The sequence below is a fragment of the Diadema antillarum genome, unplaced genomic scaffold (assembly GCF_040938485.1).
Source record: "Diadema antillarum isolate AM-2024a unplaced genomic scaffold, OU_Dant_1.0 seq00000660_RagTag, whole genome shotgun sequence".
In the NCBI taxonomy this organism is placed as follows: Eukaryota; Metazoa; Echinodermata; class Echinoidea; order Diadematoida; family Diadematidae; genus Diadema; species Diadema antillarum.
The window spans coordinates 85,001-103,820 of NW_027271572.1; the positions used below are offsets into that span (position 1 = coordinate 85,001).

Below are 18,820 nucleotides of genomic sequence, written 5' to 3' on the forward strand. Positions count from 1 at the left end.
AAACGAAATGATTACAATAAGTGTTAATTGTTGGAGAAACCTTGCGATCTTTATGTGATAGCGATATACAAAAGATAGGACAAAGTATTTCCTCCACGTGATAAATTTGTTTATGAAACCATCAGATTTCCCGTACCAGGAAGAATTAGACCAGAATGAAAAGATATAAAACACCATCGTTGAACAGAAAAAAAGGAATAACAACGACAACCATGAGAAAAAAAAACGAAGTTTGCGCTCAACATTATCACATACGGGCCAAAAGTATTACTCTATACTGTGTTCGTATATGCCCCCTACAAAGTTAAACAATATGATTTGCAAAATGTATACTTAATATCATGTATCATATTCTGTTTGTAGGGAAAAAAAGTGTAATTGGATTGAATCAACATATGAAAATAAGCAGTGTTTTGAAACGTGCTTAAACTCTACAGTGTACATTGATTTCGCTTGATGTGCACTATCTAATCCATCGATGAACGGAATTGTTCGTATAAACCCTCACACACACACAAACACACACACACACACACACACACATGTTTACATGGGCAATCCCATTAACACGGGCGCTGCGCATTTCAATCAATATTTCATCAAACGCCCAAGGTTGGCAAAACGGCAACACAACGGACTTCATCCAAGCTTTATGGCAGTTTATGAATTATTATTGCGCAAATCACGGATGAAAGCATCCCTTTACTAACGGGGCATAACGACTGTGAATAGCAGCGGGCCATACAAACTGGCAGTCAATGCGAGCCGTCGCGGAAATGAGTGAGTCGTCGGAATTTATTTGTGTTATTATTTTATAAACATAGACCGCTCGGCGGAGCAGGAAAATAATGTGATCAATGCTTACCCACCAGAAAATGAAATACGACCACGTGTATCTATTGCCAATTACATCAGTATTAAATCATACGTAAGTTCAGAGGGACACTGCATGAGACAGGATGAATTAGAACATGGAATCGACCTATATATGAAAAAAAGAGTTTCAAAATAAACACATCAGGGCTTGCTACCGACATGATAGCGTCTTTTTTTCACTGGCAAATTGCATCATTCTCTACGGCAGATCCTTACACGGGAGCGACAAAGAAGCCAAAAAGATGGAATGATCGTGTACTTTCGTCGACATGACAGCTCCAAGGAAATTGATGACACTGTAAAATTGGAGACGAAAACGAGGCAGGCAGATGGTCCGGCTACCATTTTTAGGTGTGACGCGCGCGGAAAGAGCAGCGCGCAAGTGTGCTTGATGAGAGCAGACGAGGGAGTGAGAAGATCGAGGGATAAATTAAAGGGGCTGAGATAAAGGAAAGTTGAGAAAGAAAGAAAAAATACAGAAAATGAAAATATGTACGGGATATCGGGGAGGGGGAGGGACTACTTACTATCTGCCCACTTATTTTCAAATAGCTAAAATCGAAGTAAGAAGCATTATCTATCCACCACGCATAATTATTACACATGTCAGGAAGTTACAGCGTCATAGCGTTCTTACCGAGAAAAACACCCTTAAACTTCTCTCTCCGGCGATTCATTTTTCTCCTATCACACGTGGTCCTATGCAATACAAGCAGAATGTCACCCCGGCGTAAACACCACTACAACCACCACCACCACCACCACCAACAACAACAACAACAACAACAACGACGACGACGACAACAACAACAACAACAACAACAACAACAACAACAACAACAACAACAACAACAACCCAACTAACTACTTAGCAATCGCCACCCAGTGTGCAAGCATTAATAAAGCTGGTAGTTATTAAAAAAACCAATACACAGCACAGCTACTTAACTCGCAATAAAATTGTTGCCTTTCTTTTTGTTTGTTTGCTTGATTTTTAGTTTAATGTTATCATAATCATTATCATTGTCAATCATTTTGTTTTCACCCACCACAGTTGTTATCATACGTACCTGCCAAGGATTTTAGAGACGCAGCCATGTGAAACTCTGAGCTGTCTCGAGATGTCGCACGGTCTCACGCCACTGTGGGCGAGGTCGACGATGCGCTGCCGCACGACGTCGGGGAGAGGTCGTCCGTTCACGAAGACACCTCCGAGTTGGTTCACACCGCCATGACCTGCAGGGAGAAGAGAGAGGTGATAGATTGTGAGTGAGGCAATGCAATGACGATTTCATTCAACTGAACGGCATAAACAACTGTGGTAATACACGTTTGTATTTCTCTGTATTTCCTGTGCAACGACATTACGGATCACGAAATGCTCTTCTACAGAGCTGTGTGTGATAAAAAACATTTAGAATAGCGATTCCACTGAAATCAAGCGATTCATACTATTCAATAACAATTTTTAAAGTTTAACGCATACCGATTCCAACTTAAGGAGAAATCGTAGAAACTTTTACTCTTATTCCACAAAAAGTCCCCAGTTTCATTGGTATCACTTCGAAAATCATAGTTAATGAGCTACTGAAATAATAATAATATGGAAGTTCATTCAACATTCTGCAAAAAGAGCACATAATTATCGTGCGACAGCGATGATTGCTTGTATCTTTTAAGACTACAGAAACTTGACTTGAAATGTAAACGTAAGAGGCAATGCAAAGAAACTCCGACGGAGGTTCCAAAATCGTTTTTTTTTTTTTTTTGGGGGGGGGGGAGGGGGAGAGAACTACTAGTATTCGATGTTGACCGAGAAATTTGGCTCAAACAAATTATGCATTCTGTCTGCATTAGCTGTGCCAGCGGAAACGCTAACAATCCTATCCGCCTATCATTCACTCGCGACGCGCTTAGCGTGTTTGCTTTCGGCTCCGGTTTCACGGCGGATTCTTAAATCCTCATTTTGGCGACATTTCATCCATATTTTTGCCGTTTTTTTACGTCCCCCACACAATAAGCGGACGTGTTCCGCGGACGAAGACCCGTGGCAACATCAGTCGAGCATGAGCGTGCTGCGACATACGAAACTCCTCAACAGACGGGCCAAGAAATTTGCAACTCACATTTTATATCCCTTGTCGGCCGGCTTGCGACAAATCCGTCCCGCAAACACATCGAAGCCAAATAATTGTTTTTGTTTGCCAATGGGGTCGGCTCAGGAAGTGAAATTTTGACTTTTCCCCGGAGAACAACAACAACATCAACAACAACAACAACTAAATGTTATATTTTGACTCATAATGACCGCCATGATACTTATGTTGGATACAGTCAAGCAAGTGTTCTTGTACAAGTTAATTAAATCTATCATAAATCTATATTTTTGCTGTTTATCAAACATCACCGCATTGTATAACTGACGGATTCTTTTTAATGAAGAGTGAGGGGAGAATATTTAATTATTTCTTTCATATTCTATGACACGCCATCATCAAAAATTACGATTAAACATACTTTGCGCATGATAGGAAGGAATGAAACACTTGAAATTTCCCTATTAAATGCCAGGACATTCATTTCACAAATACTATGTAGGAACTGTAAAGCCACTCACTGAAGTAAATGCACGGTAGAATATGCATTCGTGTTGAGTGTGTTATGTTTATGTGGGATATGTGTGTAAAATACGATAACAATGAAAATAATCTCGATTTGTGTACATGCACTTGATCGGAATGTGTACGTCACTACGGAAACTAATGCTACATGGTTGTTGACTGTATCCAAACTGTGATCCATGTGCAAATACAGGGGAATATTTTGTGTCGCTGTGTGTGTGCGCGCACGAGAGAGAGAGAGGGGGGGGGGGGGGGGGGAGAAGAATAAAACATAATCCTAAGCAGTATATTTGTAGTATATCCGTTGTGACCTAATGATATGCGGCAGTCACCGATCCGACACACTTCGTCGATCGATTTAGCACGATTTCTTCCGGAACGCCAGTCTCTGAAGTACATGGGAGAGTTATCGGCGCGCAGCCTTGAAAAGCGATTTTCGTCATCCCGTGCGCATTCTGACACACACAAACGAATACATGCGAGCACACACTCAAGCATGTTCAAGCACACGCACACGCACACACACACTTAGACACACTAACACAGACAAACTCACTCTTCGCTGCGACCTAGCATCCAAGACATACAAATAATATGCCATACCCGTCCGAGTCGCTCCGGGGATGACGAGTTACCGACCGTCGATACACACCCGATAAAAAAGTGGGGTAATGACAACGTTTATTATTAAGATGGAATTCATTATTGACAGCATTGATTTCTGAGGAGATCGTAGCCATGTGAGTGCAAACACTATGCCTAAACGTGATCCTCTACGAGCATTATATTGTGTCCCCAGTTGAACTTTCATATTGGTGTGACGAAACGGGTCAGAAACAAAAACAGTAACAACAACAAAGATAAAAGTCTTTTTAACATGAACTCCAAAATGACAACGGGCTGTAAGATGGCTAGATAATTTTCTTTTTATGAATAAATAAGTAAGAGAAAAAAACCCAAATTAAGAAATCTGTGTGTCTTTAAACTTTTTTTATTCACTGCACAACATTTTCCCCTATCTACTTTTTTTTGTGTGTGTAGCTACTGGTTGACATTCGTCACTGTTATGGAGCTACAGAATGTTCATCGGCACTACACCACCAACAGTGGTGTAGTGGTTCTTTCTTCCTTTTTTTTTTCAACTGAAGCATGACTTTGTATTATTATTTTTTTTGCCAGTATGCGCTCTTATGTTTATCGATATAATTTATTTATTGCAAAGGCAAATGTTTTTTGTTTATGATGTAATACCTGATTTATCTTGTGTTATGTTTTTGTTGAAAGAAAAAAAGAAAAAAATGAATTGAAGTGAATTGAATTGAACAGCCCTATCTAACAGCAGGGCACATGTCGGCATGTGTATAGATTCATGGCCTGTATGGACGTATGTATGTACGTGTGCATCAATTTTTCATATTATGCCATAGAAGACCACCCCTCCCTCCCTCCGGGGATGGGGGATCCCATTGTAAGTCTGAAACACCTGATTATGACGAAGATGAGGTCTTACTCGTGCATATATTATAACGGAAGATGAGTGACTTCCGCACATCTTCTAGGCAGCGAAAGATCCTCCCCCCCCCCCCCATTCCCCCTCCTCCCCCACTCAGCTGACCCCCCATCCCCCTTCTCTCGGAAAAAAACATCTTCGGCAAGATGGGCATCAAGCCGTGAAAAGTTTTTGACGGCAAACTTGGCTGACTCCGCCGCCACTAGTGCGTGCCGGTGGTTTGGCCGCGTCGGCTCCGGCACCCAAGACGCTCATTTTGAATGATGAATAATACGGCCACATGCACACGAAGACAGGACACCCTCAACAAGGAGAAACACATATGCATACACACACACACACACATACACACATGCACACGTACTTGCTTGTAATATAGATATAGCCATATGCACACACTTACATATTCGAAATATACAAATGATTACAAGACGTGAGTGCTTTTAAAGCTAACCTATTGAGGAGCTCGCCTATTACGTCCTTGGTTATATCAGTGTATGAAATGCTGTTGTATCCTCGTGATTTGGGGCACAGTGGTTTAGCGTCATTTCTTCAATCTTACTTCTCTACGAACTTCAAAAGTACGGATATCAATTATGTAATGAATTATCGTGCATCATATCATTCCTGTTGTGAAAAGATTCTGCTACTATCTGACTCGTTCCCAGGTATCTCTGCATAACTAATTTGCGATTCGACTTCTGGCTTATTTCTGATTTTTTTTTCTTTTAGCAGAGAGGTCGACTATCACTGGAATCATTCATAGCGACTTCAAGTGGCTGCGTAGCGGAAGACGGCCGCGGCGGCGCGCTAGAGACTAGTCATGAACACGGCCGAGGCACACTGGTGGCGTGTTGGGACCTTCCGGTCCAACGCCTTCGTGCTTACGCGCTCTTAATACCTGAAAACGAACTGATCCTTACCGTGTATCATAAACTTTTGGCAAAGCTCGCTCCGCCACCAGACCAGAACCGCGAACTCTTTCGCACGTTAGGTGTCCAGTGTGGCGCGTTCTGCCCCCACATTTTAGTCAGTTTACACCCATAGACTAAATGTATGGCCACGCACGTGATACCAATCAGTTACTTACAATACTTGTTACATCGTGACGCCTTCTTAATTCTATCTATTTACAACATCACATCTAGCCTACATAACATCTATCCTATAGGCCATCTATCCTACATCATTATATGTCTCTTCATTCCATATTCTTTCACTATCGCACAAGTGGTCATCCCAACACGATTTGTTTTTGTAGTGTAATTTTCGACGTCCCCTGAAAAAAAAAAGAAACCACAAAACGAGATATCTGTCTACGGAGAATAACCGACTTTGTCGCTTTATTTTCTGACTCCCATGAGCCAATGCTATCCTCATCAAGTTCATGAGCATTGATTCCGTCTCTATGAAAACTGGTACATACAGAAAACACAGCGGTGAAACGAATGAACCGCTGTTCTTTGCTTTTTCTCTTTCAAAGCCTGCACGCCTCTTTGGGAAACTCCAGCATTTTTCTCTTTTAATGTTTACATGTTGGAAATCTGACATGCCAGTCAATTCAATGTTCTTTTTTTTTTCAACCTTCGGAATCTGGTTGAGACAGTTCAGGTATCATACTTTATCTTTTGATAGCTTGTATGAGAGAAATCAGTGTCTCTTTTTATTACTATCTCTTCACTTTGTATTACCACATAATATTAGCAACAACAATCACGACGATATTTGGGAATTAAATCAACATCAGAATCATGAAACTCACGATAAACTTGAAAAGAACATGCTTACGACATTCCTTTGGAGTGAAACTAACAAAAAATGGCTGCTAATCTCGACTCCATAACACACACACAAATAAATAGCGGTTAACATCGCTAAAGCAGTGCTTTCCTAGACAGCATTGTTACTGGTGACCACAACGTCGCCTCGTAAGTCAAAGACTCACGCGTACACGCGTTCAATGGATTTATTCACCGACACGATCTTTATCTTGCATCTGAACGCCAATTACGTACAAGGCACCCTTCATCTGGTGTGCTATGGGACCAGAAAACAAGTGCACTGCGAGCCGAACACACACGGCCATCTTGTTTCTCATCCGTCATTTCCCCCCGCCTCAGCTGCCGGCTTTGAAAAAAAGAAGAAAGAAAGAAAAGATAAATACTAAGCGAAGCGATAGCTGGCTTAAGCCCTGGATCATGCAGGGTTTCTCAGGGTCTGGGTGCTGATAGTCACCTTGGTACACTTTAAAACCGTGTGTTTGGGAGATTATATCCCATATACTAGTATGAATTGTAATATAATTTGATAAATTCCCATTTCAGCTAAGCGCTTTCAATTACCTTTCCGAATTGGTTTTCTTGTAAATAGGTTATGTTATATTCTCCTGGTTAAAACTTTGATACGGACCAGCGTTGGGTAAGGATTATTTCAAAATCATTATTTTCATCATTTTTCTGACGTGCGTTACTCTCAAAGACCATTGAAGTATATATATATATATATATATATATATATATATACGAATTAAATGTTGTCATCTCCATTTGATATTGGTAGGGTGTCACATAAGACTATAAAAGATATACAAACGTTATTCGAGAAATGAATGTTTGCTCCAACACACGGGATTTCCCAAAGCAAACGAAACCAGTTCTCTAAAATATATAGTTGTATTTCACTAACTGTGTATCTATTTATCTAACTAACTATCTGTCTATCTATCTATCTATCTATCTATCTATCTATCTATCTATCTATCTATCTATCTATCTATATCTATTACATAACTTATCTATAATATTGTGCGCGCGTGTGTTTCACAAAGATTATTACCACTAAGATTTCAAATGAACTATCAGGTCGTAATAGGGATTGATATCTACTGAACAAAACAGAGACGCATGGCACCCTTGTCATCTCGATACGTAAGAACATACAAATAATGTGTGGATGAAATCTTGAAGACGGGGGGGGGGGATTGTGATTTCTGTATACCGTGAAGAGTTGGGAGTAACAATTACAGCCTCCGAAATAAAAGAGGATTTCCATGGCAGATGTGTTGATGGGAAATATCTCGTATGCCCGAAAGAAGCAACAATATAAAAAAGGAAAAAAAAAACTGATAACATTTTCGTACGCCACGGAAAATGAGGGTGAGGGTATAGCTTTAACTTGCGCGAGAGAGAGAGAGTTTCGATACACCGCTGACACACGCCGTGCCACCGACGACTCCGCCGCACGTGTGCTGCCCGTGACGGGTGGCTCGCCGATAGAGCTGCGGCGCACACCATGCGAGGGGTTTGTAGAGGGATAGAGCGGCCGAACGGTGCAGCGTTGTTTGGCTTCGCACTCTCTACACCCCAATGTGCTACCTGCTTTGTTAATGTTCGCTCCGCCGATGTCCCGCTGACGAGCACATCGTATGCTAGCAGGAGTAAAATAATATGATGTTATCTCTTTCTTTCCCCTTTTCTTTCTCTCACTCTAGTCTCTCTTTCTCTTCTTTTCTCTTATTCGGCCATCTTGGCTAAACCAGAAAATGCTACTTTGATGATTTTTGTTGGTGTTTACGTATCCACACTACACCCATGAAACACTATAGTTTGATCTCAAAACTTGTGACCGTGTTATTTTCCTTTCTGTTTTATGATTTTCCTTGACGCATTTGCCTGTTCTACCTGAAAACTTCAAATTGTATTTGTGCGTGCGTGCGTGTGTGTTCTTTCCTTTTTGCAAAAACTTACGAAGACTTTTAAAGAGAAAAAAAATGAAGAGGTGAAATATTATAATATTGTGTAAAAGATCCTTCTATCTGTAATAAATCACATTTTTGTACCATTTACTCAGGGTCACTTCATTGTAGTTGTTGTTGTTGTTGTTGTTGTTGTTGTTCAAAAGGAAGGATGGATATATAGCGGATATATACATTGCATATTCCATCAAGTTGTGCTATATAAGCGTGTATGTATATATCGTTTCTTGTTATATAATATCACTAACTTGTTACACACGGCTATTTTAATGAATATTGTCTGAATATTGCGGTAATACTGACGTTGATATCTTATTTTGAATACGTATTCTTTTAATACTATAAGTATTGTTGACAATATGCTTCTATCATAACAACTGACAAAAACTGACTAAGCTTAGATATATTTTTGATACATTAATCATATGCATATTGTTTATCGAGGATCAACGTCTACAAGCTCTGCTTTTTGTAATTTTGCAAAGTATGCAATACTTGATTTATACTATCATACATTCATTCGCAGTTACATTTAGTGCTATTCTTTATAGTTTTTATACTTCTTTACTTTTTGCTTGCATAATTAATACCATGTATCACCTTTTCGTTCGATGGGAATATAGAAACTAAATTTGAATTGAATTGAATTGAAAAGTTCATGCCAATAATGTTTCGCACAACGGGCAATATTATGTTAATGATTATAATATTTAATATTATGATATATATGTGTATCCTGACGTAAATGTATTTGACATCTGTTGAAGATTATGACGGTTAGCGTTCAAACGTTATCACCCCTCCTCCTCATATTGTATCGTATAGAATGTGGTAGATCCGTGGTTATTCAAAAAAAAAATGCATAAAAACCTATTCAAGATTTCTTATGAGTTCGTACGGAAACATCTAGCAGTCTGGTAATTATCGTCGGCTTGTGCCTGTTGTACTTGTGGGTGGACATTTCTTCTTCGATTTATTGATCTTGAAAACTAAATGAAAAACTTGAAAATGTCAGTTAAAGCTACTTCCAAATATAAACTTTTACTTCAACCAAAACATAGTTAAGGTGAAACCCACAATGAAATAGTCAATGTAACTTCCTGCCTTGGACTGTATACTACCGGGGGGAAATCGATTTACCTAATTTAAGGCGAATAGAAGTGTGAATATATTTCCCCCTGTAAACACACATCTCGTCCTTAGTCTGTTCTCGCCGGACGAGAAAACATCCAATTTACCCCTCAACGCACGGCCATGTTGTGGATGGACACCGTGTTAATCAAAGGTTACACGATGAGTTTATGTACCTGAATGCAAGGTAATTTTCCGTGTGTCATCAAAATGGGAAATCGAATTAAAACCCGCTCACTATCAATTTACGCCTTCTATTCATACAGAGAGAAAGGGAAAGAGAGAGAAGGGAAGAAGACTCTTCAGTATGCTCGATATAAAATTAGGCATAGCCATTCGGAAGCTTTGCAAGTCCGTCAGCGATCTAAGCCGGGTAAATTAATCGGGGCACTCAATAGACACTCCAGTCACATATAGGGATGAAAGATGCCGTTCTAAATGGCATAATTAGTTCTTCAAATGACGCGAACAACGGTTATGAGCAGCCATGAAAGAACGCCGCCCGATATCTCAAGAAGATATCTTTCGCTGATCCCAGCTTAGCCAGCCTAAACCAATTTCAAACTTGAACCTCAAAAAAAGAAAAGAAAAGAAAAGAGAAAAGAAAGCCCGTTGGTTCGGCTCAGCCCACTATGTTTCCAACTCTCCGTCGAAAATTCATCGATTTCCCTGTTTTGTTTGGCCAAGGTATAGCTTTCACTCTCATCCCATTGAGGATTGGAGAGGATCTTTTCTTTTCTTTTCTTTTTTTTTTCACAGCCAGGAAGTCTGGACTTAAAAAGAAGAGCCTTCTTTACATAAGAGAGACAACTCTTAAGAGGTAATTATCTATGTGGTTTGAAGCCTCTAGTCCCAATCCAAAGCAAGCTCAGGTGCTGATGCTCAAACAGGTGACTCCTGTGACTTATACACATCTAAAATCGCCAGCTATCCTCTTGAAAGTAGGCACACCGACAGTGCAGAGTGCATTTAGAGGTTAAACTGTTTCTTATGTGATGCTAAATAACTCATGAAATTGATACTCTAAAAGATTTTTTTTCGTCATTGTATCACGAGTGAACGACAACATCTTGTATGCTGCCTGCCAGACTTCTTAGTGTCAGAGAAAACAGCGTCTTACGCAGCTAAAGTCAATATATAGCTATCGGTTTAATAATGCTCGCAGCATAATGGATAAACGTTGCTACAATGGCAGTCTCAATTGTGTCATTGTGCAAGGAAACCACGGTGCGGATTTTTTGGTGTGCACCAGCTTTTGTTCGAGAAAGAGGCAGAAGTGAATTGCTCCACACAAACTAGACGACTCGCCAGTAGTGACTTCAATGACACCAAAAGTACGAGTCACCCCTTCGCCTGGGCGTACCTCTCGTGGGAGGGAAAAAAAAAGAGGGTGGTGAGGCAAAAAGAAAACTGTTTCTTTCTTTCTTCTTTTTTTCCCCTCCTTCTGTTAGCCCTAAGCCGGATCAAGTACGATTAAATCCCGCGCTGAATTGCCCCCTGTGTCGAGTGGTTTACATTGTCTATTGATTAGTAGAATATATCGTTTAGACAGAGCAGCCTCTTGCGCCATTTCACTTCATAGAAAAATCGATGGCCGGCATTTATCCTTGCTATTGCAGACCTCTCCAAAAGAGTTCTGCACAGTCGAGTATGTGATGGTCCCACATATTGCCCTTTTCGTGTCGGTCAGATGGATAGTCAAGTGGGCTAGACCCAGCCAATCGGATAGAGAGAGAGATGAATCGACTGTCAGACTGTCAGTCAAGAGGTCAGCTTCCGGTTGAAACAAACTTTCTACCGAATCCACTTTCGTCATTATCTTTCATACCCCCCCCCCCTTCAGAAAAAAAGATAAAACAATACATGATATTATTAAGTAAAAAATATTTATGTTTCACTTCCAACTGAGATCTATATGAGTATGATTTTTAAAAAACACCCACAAAGGTTGATTCTTCTCGTGAACAGCAGAAATCGACAAGCATTGTCAGGAATGTCGATACAGTGAATTATTATTGTTACGTCATCTCGGAGCAAGTCGACCAATGGTTCCGCTCCCGCGCATCATCTCTTTCGGAGGACATTGCCCCGAATTCGAGGATGTATGAGAATGGTTGTCATAGGAACTCATTTAAGTAGAATTAAAAGGGCAAGAACATCAAGATGAAACAACAGCAACGACAAACATATTATCAGGGCTACCATTAATCAGTTAATTAATGTGATCGATGCTTCATTCATTGCTAACTTGCTTCATCCTTTTTTATTATTATTGGTGGGAGTTCACATCTCCTAATTTAGCTTCTAATGTCAAACGACATGAAGGAAACACACACACACACCCACACACATACACACACACAAACAGATACTCGCACCGAGGTAAGTATCTCTTCTCCTGCTGTACAAGTATATTATCGCGAGAAAACACTTTGAGAAGTTAATAGGAAATTGAGTGATGCCTACTCTTGGGCACACAATAAAGCCCATTCGAAGAGCTGTGAGGACGCGCAGCTACCTATGTATAGATTAATCCCAGCCTATACCTGCATCCAACTCCTTTCGCATCATTCCGAAACTATTCAACGCGGAGACAATGGGCGAAGTCGGCATGACTAACGACTAGTTTTAATCAAAGTCCATCGCGATGGCTTTGGTAGTGGAGGGAGTGAAGGGAATGATGAGGGGAGGAGGAGGGGGGGGGGTGAGGAGGAGTTGTAGTCATCCTCAGGAGGTGTTATAATTCAGGTATCAGATCAGTTAGGGTTGATCGCCTCCCCGGAACTCTCCTGCGTGGAGGTTAACCCCGCTCGCTGCGAGATCGAGACCCGATCAGAAAGCTCACGCCAGCCTTAAATAACATGCGTAAAATATCGTATTGAAAATAAATTGTGTTTCGCTGCTTCTGAAAGTAATAACCTTCATCATGCATCTATTCGACATCTTTCCCCCTTCGCGCGACGACACCCCTTTGGCGCGCTGCTGTTATGTCACCTTGAATATCTAATTTCGATTATGACGCTAATAAACATTTTTGATAATTACTGCTCCTGATCCTATGAGTGCGTAGACAACTACTTCCCGTAAATTCGCCTGTGAATGACAAAGCGCCGTCTCTAACCTCTTTGTCAGCCTCCATATTTCATCCCTGATTCTATTTCTCATGTTTGTTGATATAAAAGTGCGAAAACATATACCTTAGATATATATGTATATATATATATATATATATATATACACGTCTCTTTCTCAATATGAACATAGAATACATCATATTTACTTCTTTCATTAATGATGTGCACAAAAATCATTCATTTAATTAACACACGGGCCAGTTACCGATTAAAAGCTACAATGAGTACTGCTACTGCACATCAGAAATATTACATTATTCATCGGATGTTTTGCGTGTATTTTTTCATAATTTACAAGGATTTTGCTGATCTTTCTTGATGTGTTTTTAGTTTTTGTGTGCCGGGATGATCCTTTTGTTCTCCCGATTTTTACTCCTTTTCTCGCCTTGCAAAATGCAAGTGTATTCGTTACAATAATTCAGCACATACATATACATATATACAAGCAAACAAACATACACACACGGGAATATATTAGCATAAGTTATTGGTAAACATATTCTTTAGGCATGAAACTCTAAATCATATCGAAACTCAGAGACAGAAACTGTGAGGGCGTGAATGACTCACTGACAAAGACAGATCTGTTCTGCCTAGATATCATAAAAACGACTGAGTTCCTAGTTCAGCGTATCTGATAACAGTGCATGGGTTCAATATATCATATGGGGTAGTGGTAAGATTGCAGGTGGGAGTGGAAACATTCAGAATGTGCAGGTACAGTATAATAACTTTGGCTTTATTCCACCCATCGCGATAAATCTTGACCAAAATTCGGAATGGTTGCTACGTATAGACAAGTTGTTGTTCCTGTTGTTTGTTTGTTTGTTTATTAGAGTTTGTGCGCCCCCACCCCCCCCCCCCCTCCCGTAAAAATACGCCAGCGCTTCCTTGGACGAATTTCTTGAATTCCCTTGTGTGATGTTTACGGTAAACTTATGACAAATCCGTTTACTCCGCGTGCGTGAAAGCTCGAATGAGAAATTGGCCACTGCTCCCTTACAGCACAGCTGTATACAGTAGGCAAAATGAAAATCAAGAAATGGGGAATACAAAAAAAAAAACAGTGATTGAGCGAATTTTCTTTGACAACATGTTATAGCTAGGGCAATCGCCCTTACGTGCGAAGTTCACGAAACTTGGTCAAAGTAATCTTTCGATTTGATTCCCCAACACACGTGCCCCTGAATAAATACAGTCTGTGAACTTTTCTTGTGGCGTGGCTGTTTTCCCACTTTAACATTCTCGCTGTTGACTCGAGAGCTCAAGAAGTCTAATATTGCAAACAGTGTACATACGGAGGCGCCTCGTGAAATACGCGAACGGTTCCAAGGACAATTTGTTATTATAGCACCCGAAAAGCAGCCGCTAAGCTCACTATTGCGACCAAATAACAGCCGGAAAATGTAAGGGAAAAAATGAACAATTTTTAAAATGTGCAAATATCCGGTCACTTTTTGCACCTTTGCCAACGAATATCTTGTAAACATCGATTACGAAGAAGACGCAAAACGAAAAAGAAGCTACCAACTGAGGACGCTTAAAAAATTATTCTGACTTTCTCTGTGGAGATAAACAACAGCGCAATGATTCTGAAGCTCCCAGTTAAAAAAAAAATGCTGACTAGTACTCAAAACCTACGGAGTAGAACGCAACATGTATTTTCTCAACCACCACAGTGGCCATAAAAGATGCACTCCTAATTGTCATCTTTGTATTCCATTTATGGTTAACTGAAATCCAACTGACATGTATGCTGTCAATCACTGAAAAAAACAAAGTAATAAAGTGATGCTATCTGTAATGTGGGCGAATGTGGGTGTACCTTCCTTTCTCAGCTTAAGGTTTTTAATTATTACCGCGAATTCAGCTCCCCCTTTTTAATATTCTCTGAATTAGAAGAGAACATAGACAATAAAAAAATTGTAGGTGGAATGTATTCCAGGTCATTTAAGGATGGTATAGCCGTAGTCGAGTATAATAGTCCGTTTGACCCCCGGTGTACTTTTATCTCTCAGGCGTTTCATTCCGGGCAATGTAAACAGAACATGAGCAATAATCAATACCGCGGACAAGGAAACGTTGGGCGCTGTGTAAGTGATGTGTGTGTGTAGATCATTCACACATTCCCTCCATTGTTACATCATGCTTTTGTCTTGCCAATCTCATTACGTCAATTCTTTAGAAGAACAAAGCAAAGCAAAACAAAAAAAAAGACTTTTCAATGTCTACATTCTGTCTACTTGTTGACCATGTGCTCTTGTGCAGAAGATCTCTCAAATTATATTTTTAATTTGTCAATGTAACCACGGTTGTCGAATCATAATAGGTATGTAATCAGACGGTGTAATGTTGAAATAGTAAAAGTCTACACGTCAAAAAGGTATTTTCCCCGAGTTACCGCTTTCCACGGCATTACATTGGGACAGCTCAAGAGCGAAAGGATTTATCCATGATGTGGAGATTCATTTTAATACAGGTTTAGTCACACTGGATCAATCCCATGGATTATGTCAACTTTACGCAATAGGATAACAGTCAAGCGGTACGTGGTCGGCGATAGAAAAGAAACCAGAACAAAACCAAACCAAAAAACACACACGGTAGAATCGCGACCAGACCTCTACACAAATCGATTAACGAGAGAATAGACAGGAAATTATATCAATAACCCGCACTTTGGCGCCGGCGTGTATAGTCGTGACTTATCCCCGTAATACAGTATACTACTTTCATTAATCGTGTAACGAGACGCCAAAACACACCGAAGCATAATTACTTGTGAAAAAAGGAGATTACTGAATTGATTAGGGCTTTATTCAATTAAATGAATGGTGGAATTTGTTAAGGTTGGTTGTATGTTTTCTTATGATTAGTAGCGGATCGAACTAATGATTGGCAATAAGCGTAAGAGAAATAAGATGTATATGTGATGTGATATAAGTATATTCAAATAATTATCTATGACAAATCATCCGAAATCCTACCTTACTTCTGTAAAAACATTCCTTGATATTTTTAGCTGTAAATACCGTTGCAGTATAATGATCACACCGACTTCAATCTTATTTAACATGTAATTAATCGAGTAAGACATACTATTCACACTTTTCTGACGAAACTTCACCAAGATAAACACGAAAACGTGTTCTTCAAAAATTACGACAGATGAAAGAAACTCAACATTTTCCTCTGGCTATTTGTGTGATAATCAGGCTTCTTTTAGAATAAACCAAGATTGTATTAAAAAAATTGTATCAGAACAGTGTTTTGAAAATCACTTTAAATTGCAGTGAGCTGCTAATTTCAATTAGATCTGTCTATGACATGTCAGGCGGGAATATACGCAGTGCCATTTTTCGAATTACGCAGAGAAAGAAATGTTAACAGGACAGTTGGCCAGGTGTTCAGCGTATCATTATCATATCATACACCACCTGCAAATTATTATTTATTCATTATACATGTATTCTGTTTTACTGAAAGAGGCGGCGCCTCACATTTAATTTTCCTTCTCGCGACTGTGTACACACAATATTTCAGGTTCATTCTCCAAGTTGAGCCCTTCAAGTGTCATTTTCTCCTCTGTTCCTCGTCTGCTTAATTTGGGTGTCTTTCACGGCACATGAGCAATTCGATAATTTAATGATATCGTCCCTATGCAGATAATTTTATTAGATACACATTACATGGCATTGTGTAAGCTGCATTTAGATAAAGACTAATATCCTTATTGATAAATATACGCCTCATATCAGTGAAAGATTTTGTTAATACTTGAAAATCTTGGCGATGCTTCTAATAACCTGCACATAAAACAAAATGTCCCGATGTCATTGTTCGTCTCCAGTCCTAATAGTCACGATAGTATGCTGACTAACCAGCGTGCTTTCATGTTCCCCCAATCAAATGACATGAAAAGCATTATGTTGAAATATGAGGCTTCCGATTCGCAAGTGGTTAGAAAAAAGCAAGTCTAGCAGTGGAATGTCAGTTCTTGTGTCATCTATTATTCTGTGATTCATATATCCAGTAATTAAGTCGATGTAATGGAGTGATTTTACCTTTTTCTTTAGAATGTTGCGTAATAAACTCTGTTGACACAGAAGAAAAGAAAGTAATATGATTTCGGCTAAAAGAATTTTCTTTGCCGGAAACAAAATACACCTTTTCACGTACAACAACTTCAACAAATATAACGCCCTAATACCAAGTGCTTGTAATTTTGTTCTCTCTTTTGACTTTCGAAAATGAATTATAATTCCACCTATCTCGTCATTTTTTTTCTTTCCTTTTTTAGGGGAAAGGTGATTTGCTCTCTCGATCGAAACAAATAAAAACTTACTCTTACATGCACCGTGCGTAAGAGTCGCACGTCGGTGAAAATCCATAACCATCGACATGGTGACGGGGTTGTGCGCCGCTCCTGGCGGGGTGGTTTGCCTCTGACAAGAGGCGGCTTGGCTGGGAAGGAATGCCGTGGTGGCCAGATTATTTTCCCCAAACATGAGAGCAAAGTCAGTGTAAAACTCACTGGCGACGGAATGTTCACAGGTAGTCCTGGTTATGACGTTTCAGTTGCGGGGGCAAAAAATCACTGTAAGGCCGAAGGAAGAAGAGCGTGAAGTTCGCGCTCACTGTTTGTGCAGACGACAGGTTGTCTTTCCGCTCTGTGCTTGAGCAGCCGAGTGCGCTGGCGGGACGATTAGGTCGGCGAGTGCTAATCGTTGCGCCCTCGCACCGGTACTTGACGATACGGAACCCCGTGCACAAACCGTTCCTGTAGCTCATTTAATCAGCCACTTAGCGTGCGTACCCTGAACACAGGTACTGTCATGCAGCGCTGGTTGCCAAATAATGGGCCCTAATCGTTGATCTGGTGAGCTATCGATTGCAGAGTCATCTAATTAGGTTTCCAAGACACCGCTGTCTGGGTCGTGAGAATCTTCAAATAACTCGAAAATCTTGGCCGATTGTCACCAACTGCACAAAAAGTTGTGGAGACGATTTTTTTTTTCTGAGATGCTGGAATACGATTATCCAAGAGTAGAGAGAGAGAGAAAGTTATCTCGGCAGTGTCTTGGGAGAACGAAGATAGTGTGAGTGACGAAGTTTACTATCCTAGCGAGAGTTTTCTTGGGCCCAGTGGACGGGAAATTATTACGGTACAATGAAGTGTCTACCAAGTTATGAAGTTACCGGTGCGTAGCCTCGACGGAGTCCCCTCGTGTGCGCTCCGCTCGAGAAATTGTCGACATGTATATATCTACAACACGTGAGTCACGGACACTTCCCGATAAAGCGACTGTGGGATGAGGCTCTTAGTCTCGCTTAATCGAGTTGACAACGACCATGCCTGATTGGTCAATGGGCAGCGCGTATCGCCACAGGCGAGTGGCTACGCGACGTATGATAAGCCAATCAGCAACTTTATTAGATGAATTAAGTTTCCACGTGTAGGAGTGTCGCGCAGTGATGCCGATCGCTCATCCGAGAGACTTACTTGCTCTACGCACGTCGCTCCTTTATCATTGCGAAGAACCACTATTGTATCACTTTTGTCAATCTTTTAGCCATTTACAGTCCCACAAAACCCACGGTGCTGAAGACACTACACTAGCAATTGGTCTCTATTCATTCGAAAGTCCACACACACTACCACAAAGTCTATTCACTGCAAAAATTGACTTCCGTTCTTCTTCGGGAGACGGTAATACACAGCTTATCATGACAGTATAACCAGTGACCACAGGAGGGGAATAGCAAGTCAACTGTGCATAGATAGTATAACTAT

General features: G+C 40.3%; 1 protein-coding gene across 1 annotated transcript in view; it reads right to left on the reverse strand.

Annotated features, from left to right (window-relative positions):
- LOC139736645 (paired box protein Pax-5-like) overlaps nt 1–17,598 on the reverse strand; it is a 36,935-nt gene extending 19,337 nt beyond the window's left edge. The window contains exons 1-2 of the mRNA XM_071647394.1: nt 17,372–17,598; nt 1,947–2,112 (exon numbers count right to left, since the gene is read on the reverse strand). Coding sequence (XP_071503495.1) covers nt 1,947–2,112; nt 17,372–17,534 — 329 coding nt within the window. The 5' untranslated portion in view covers nt 17,535–17,598. The remainder of the gene's footprint in view (nt 1–1,946; nt 2,113–17,371) is intronic.
- Between the last annotated feature and the right edge of the window lie 1,222 nt (nt 17,599–18,820).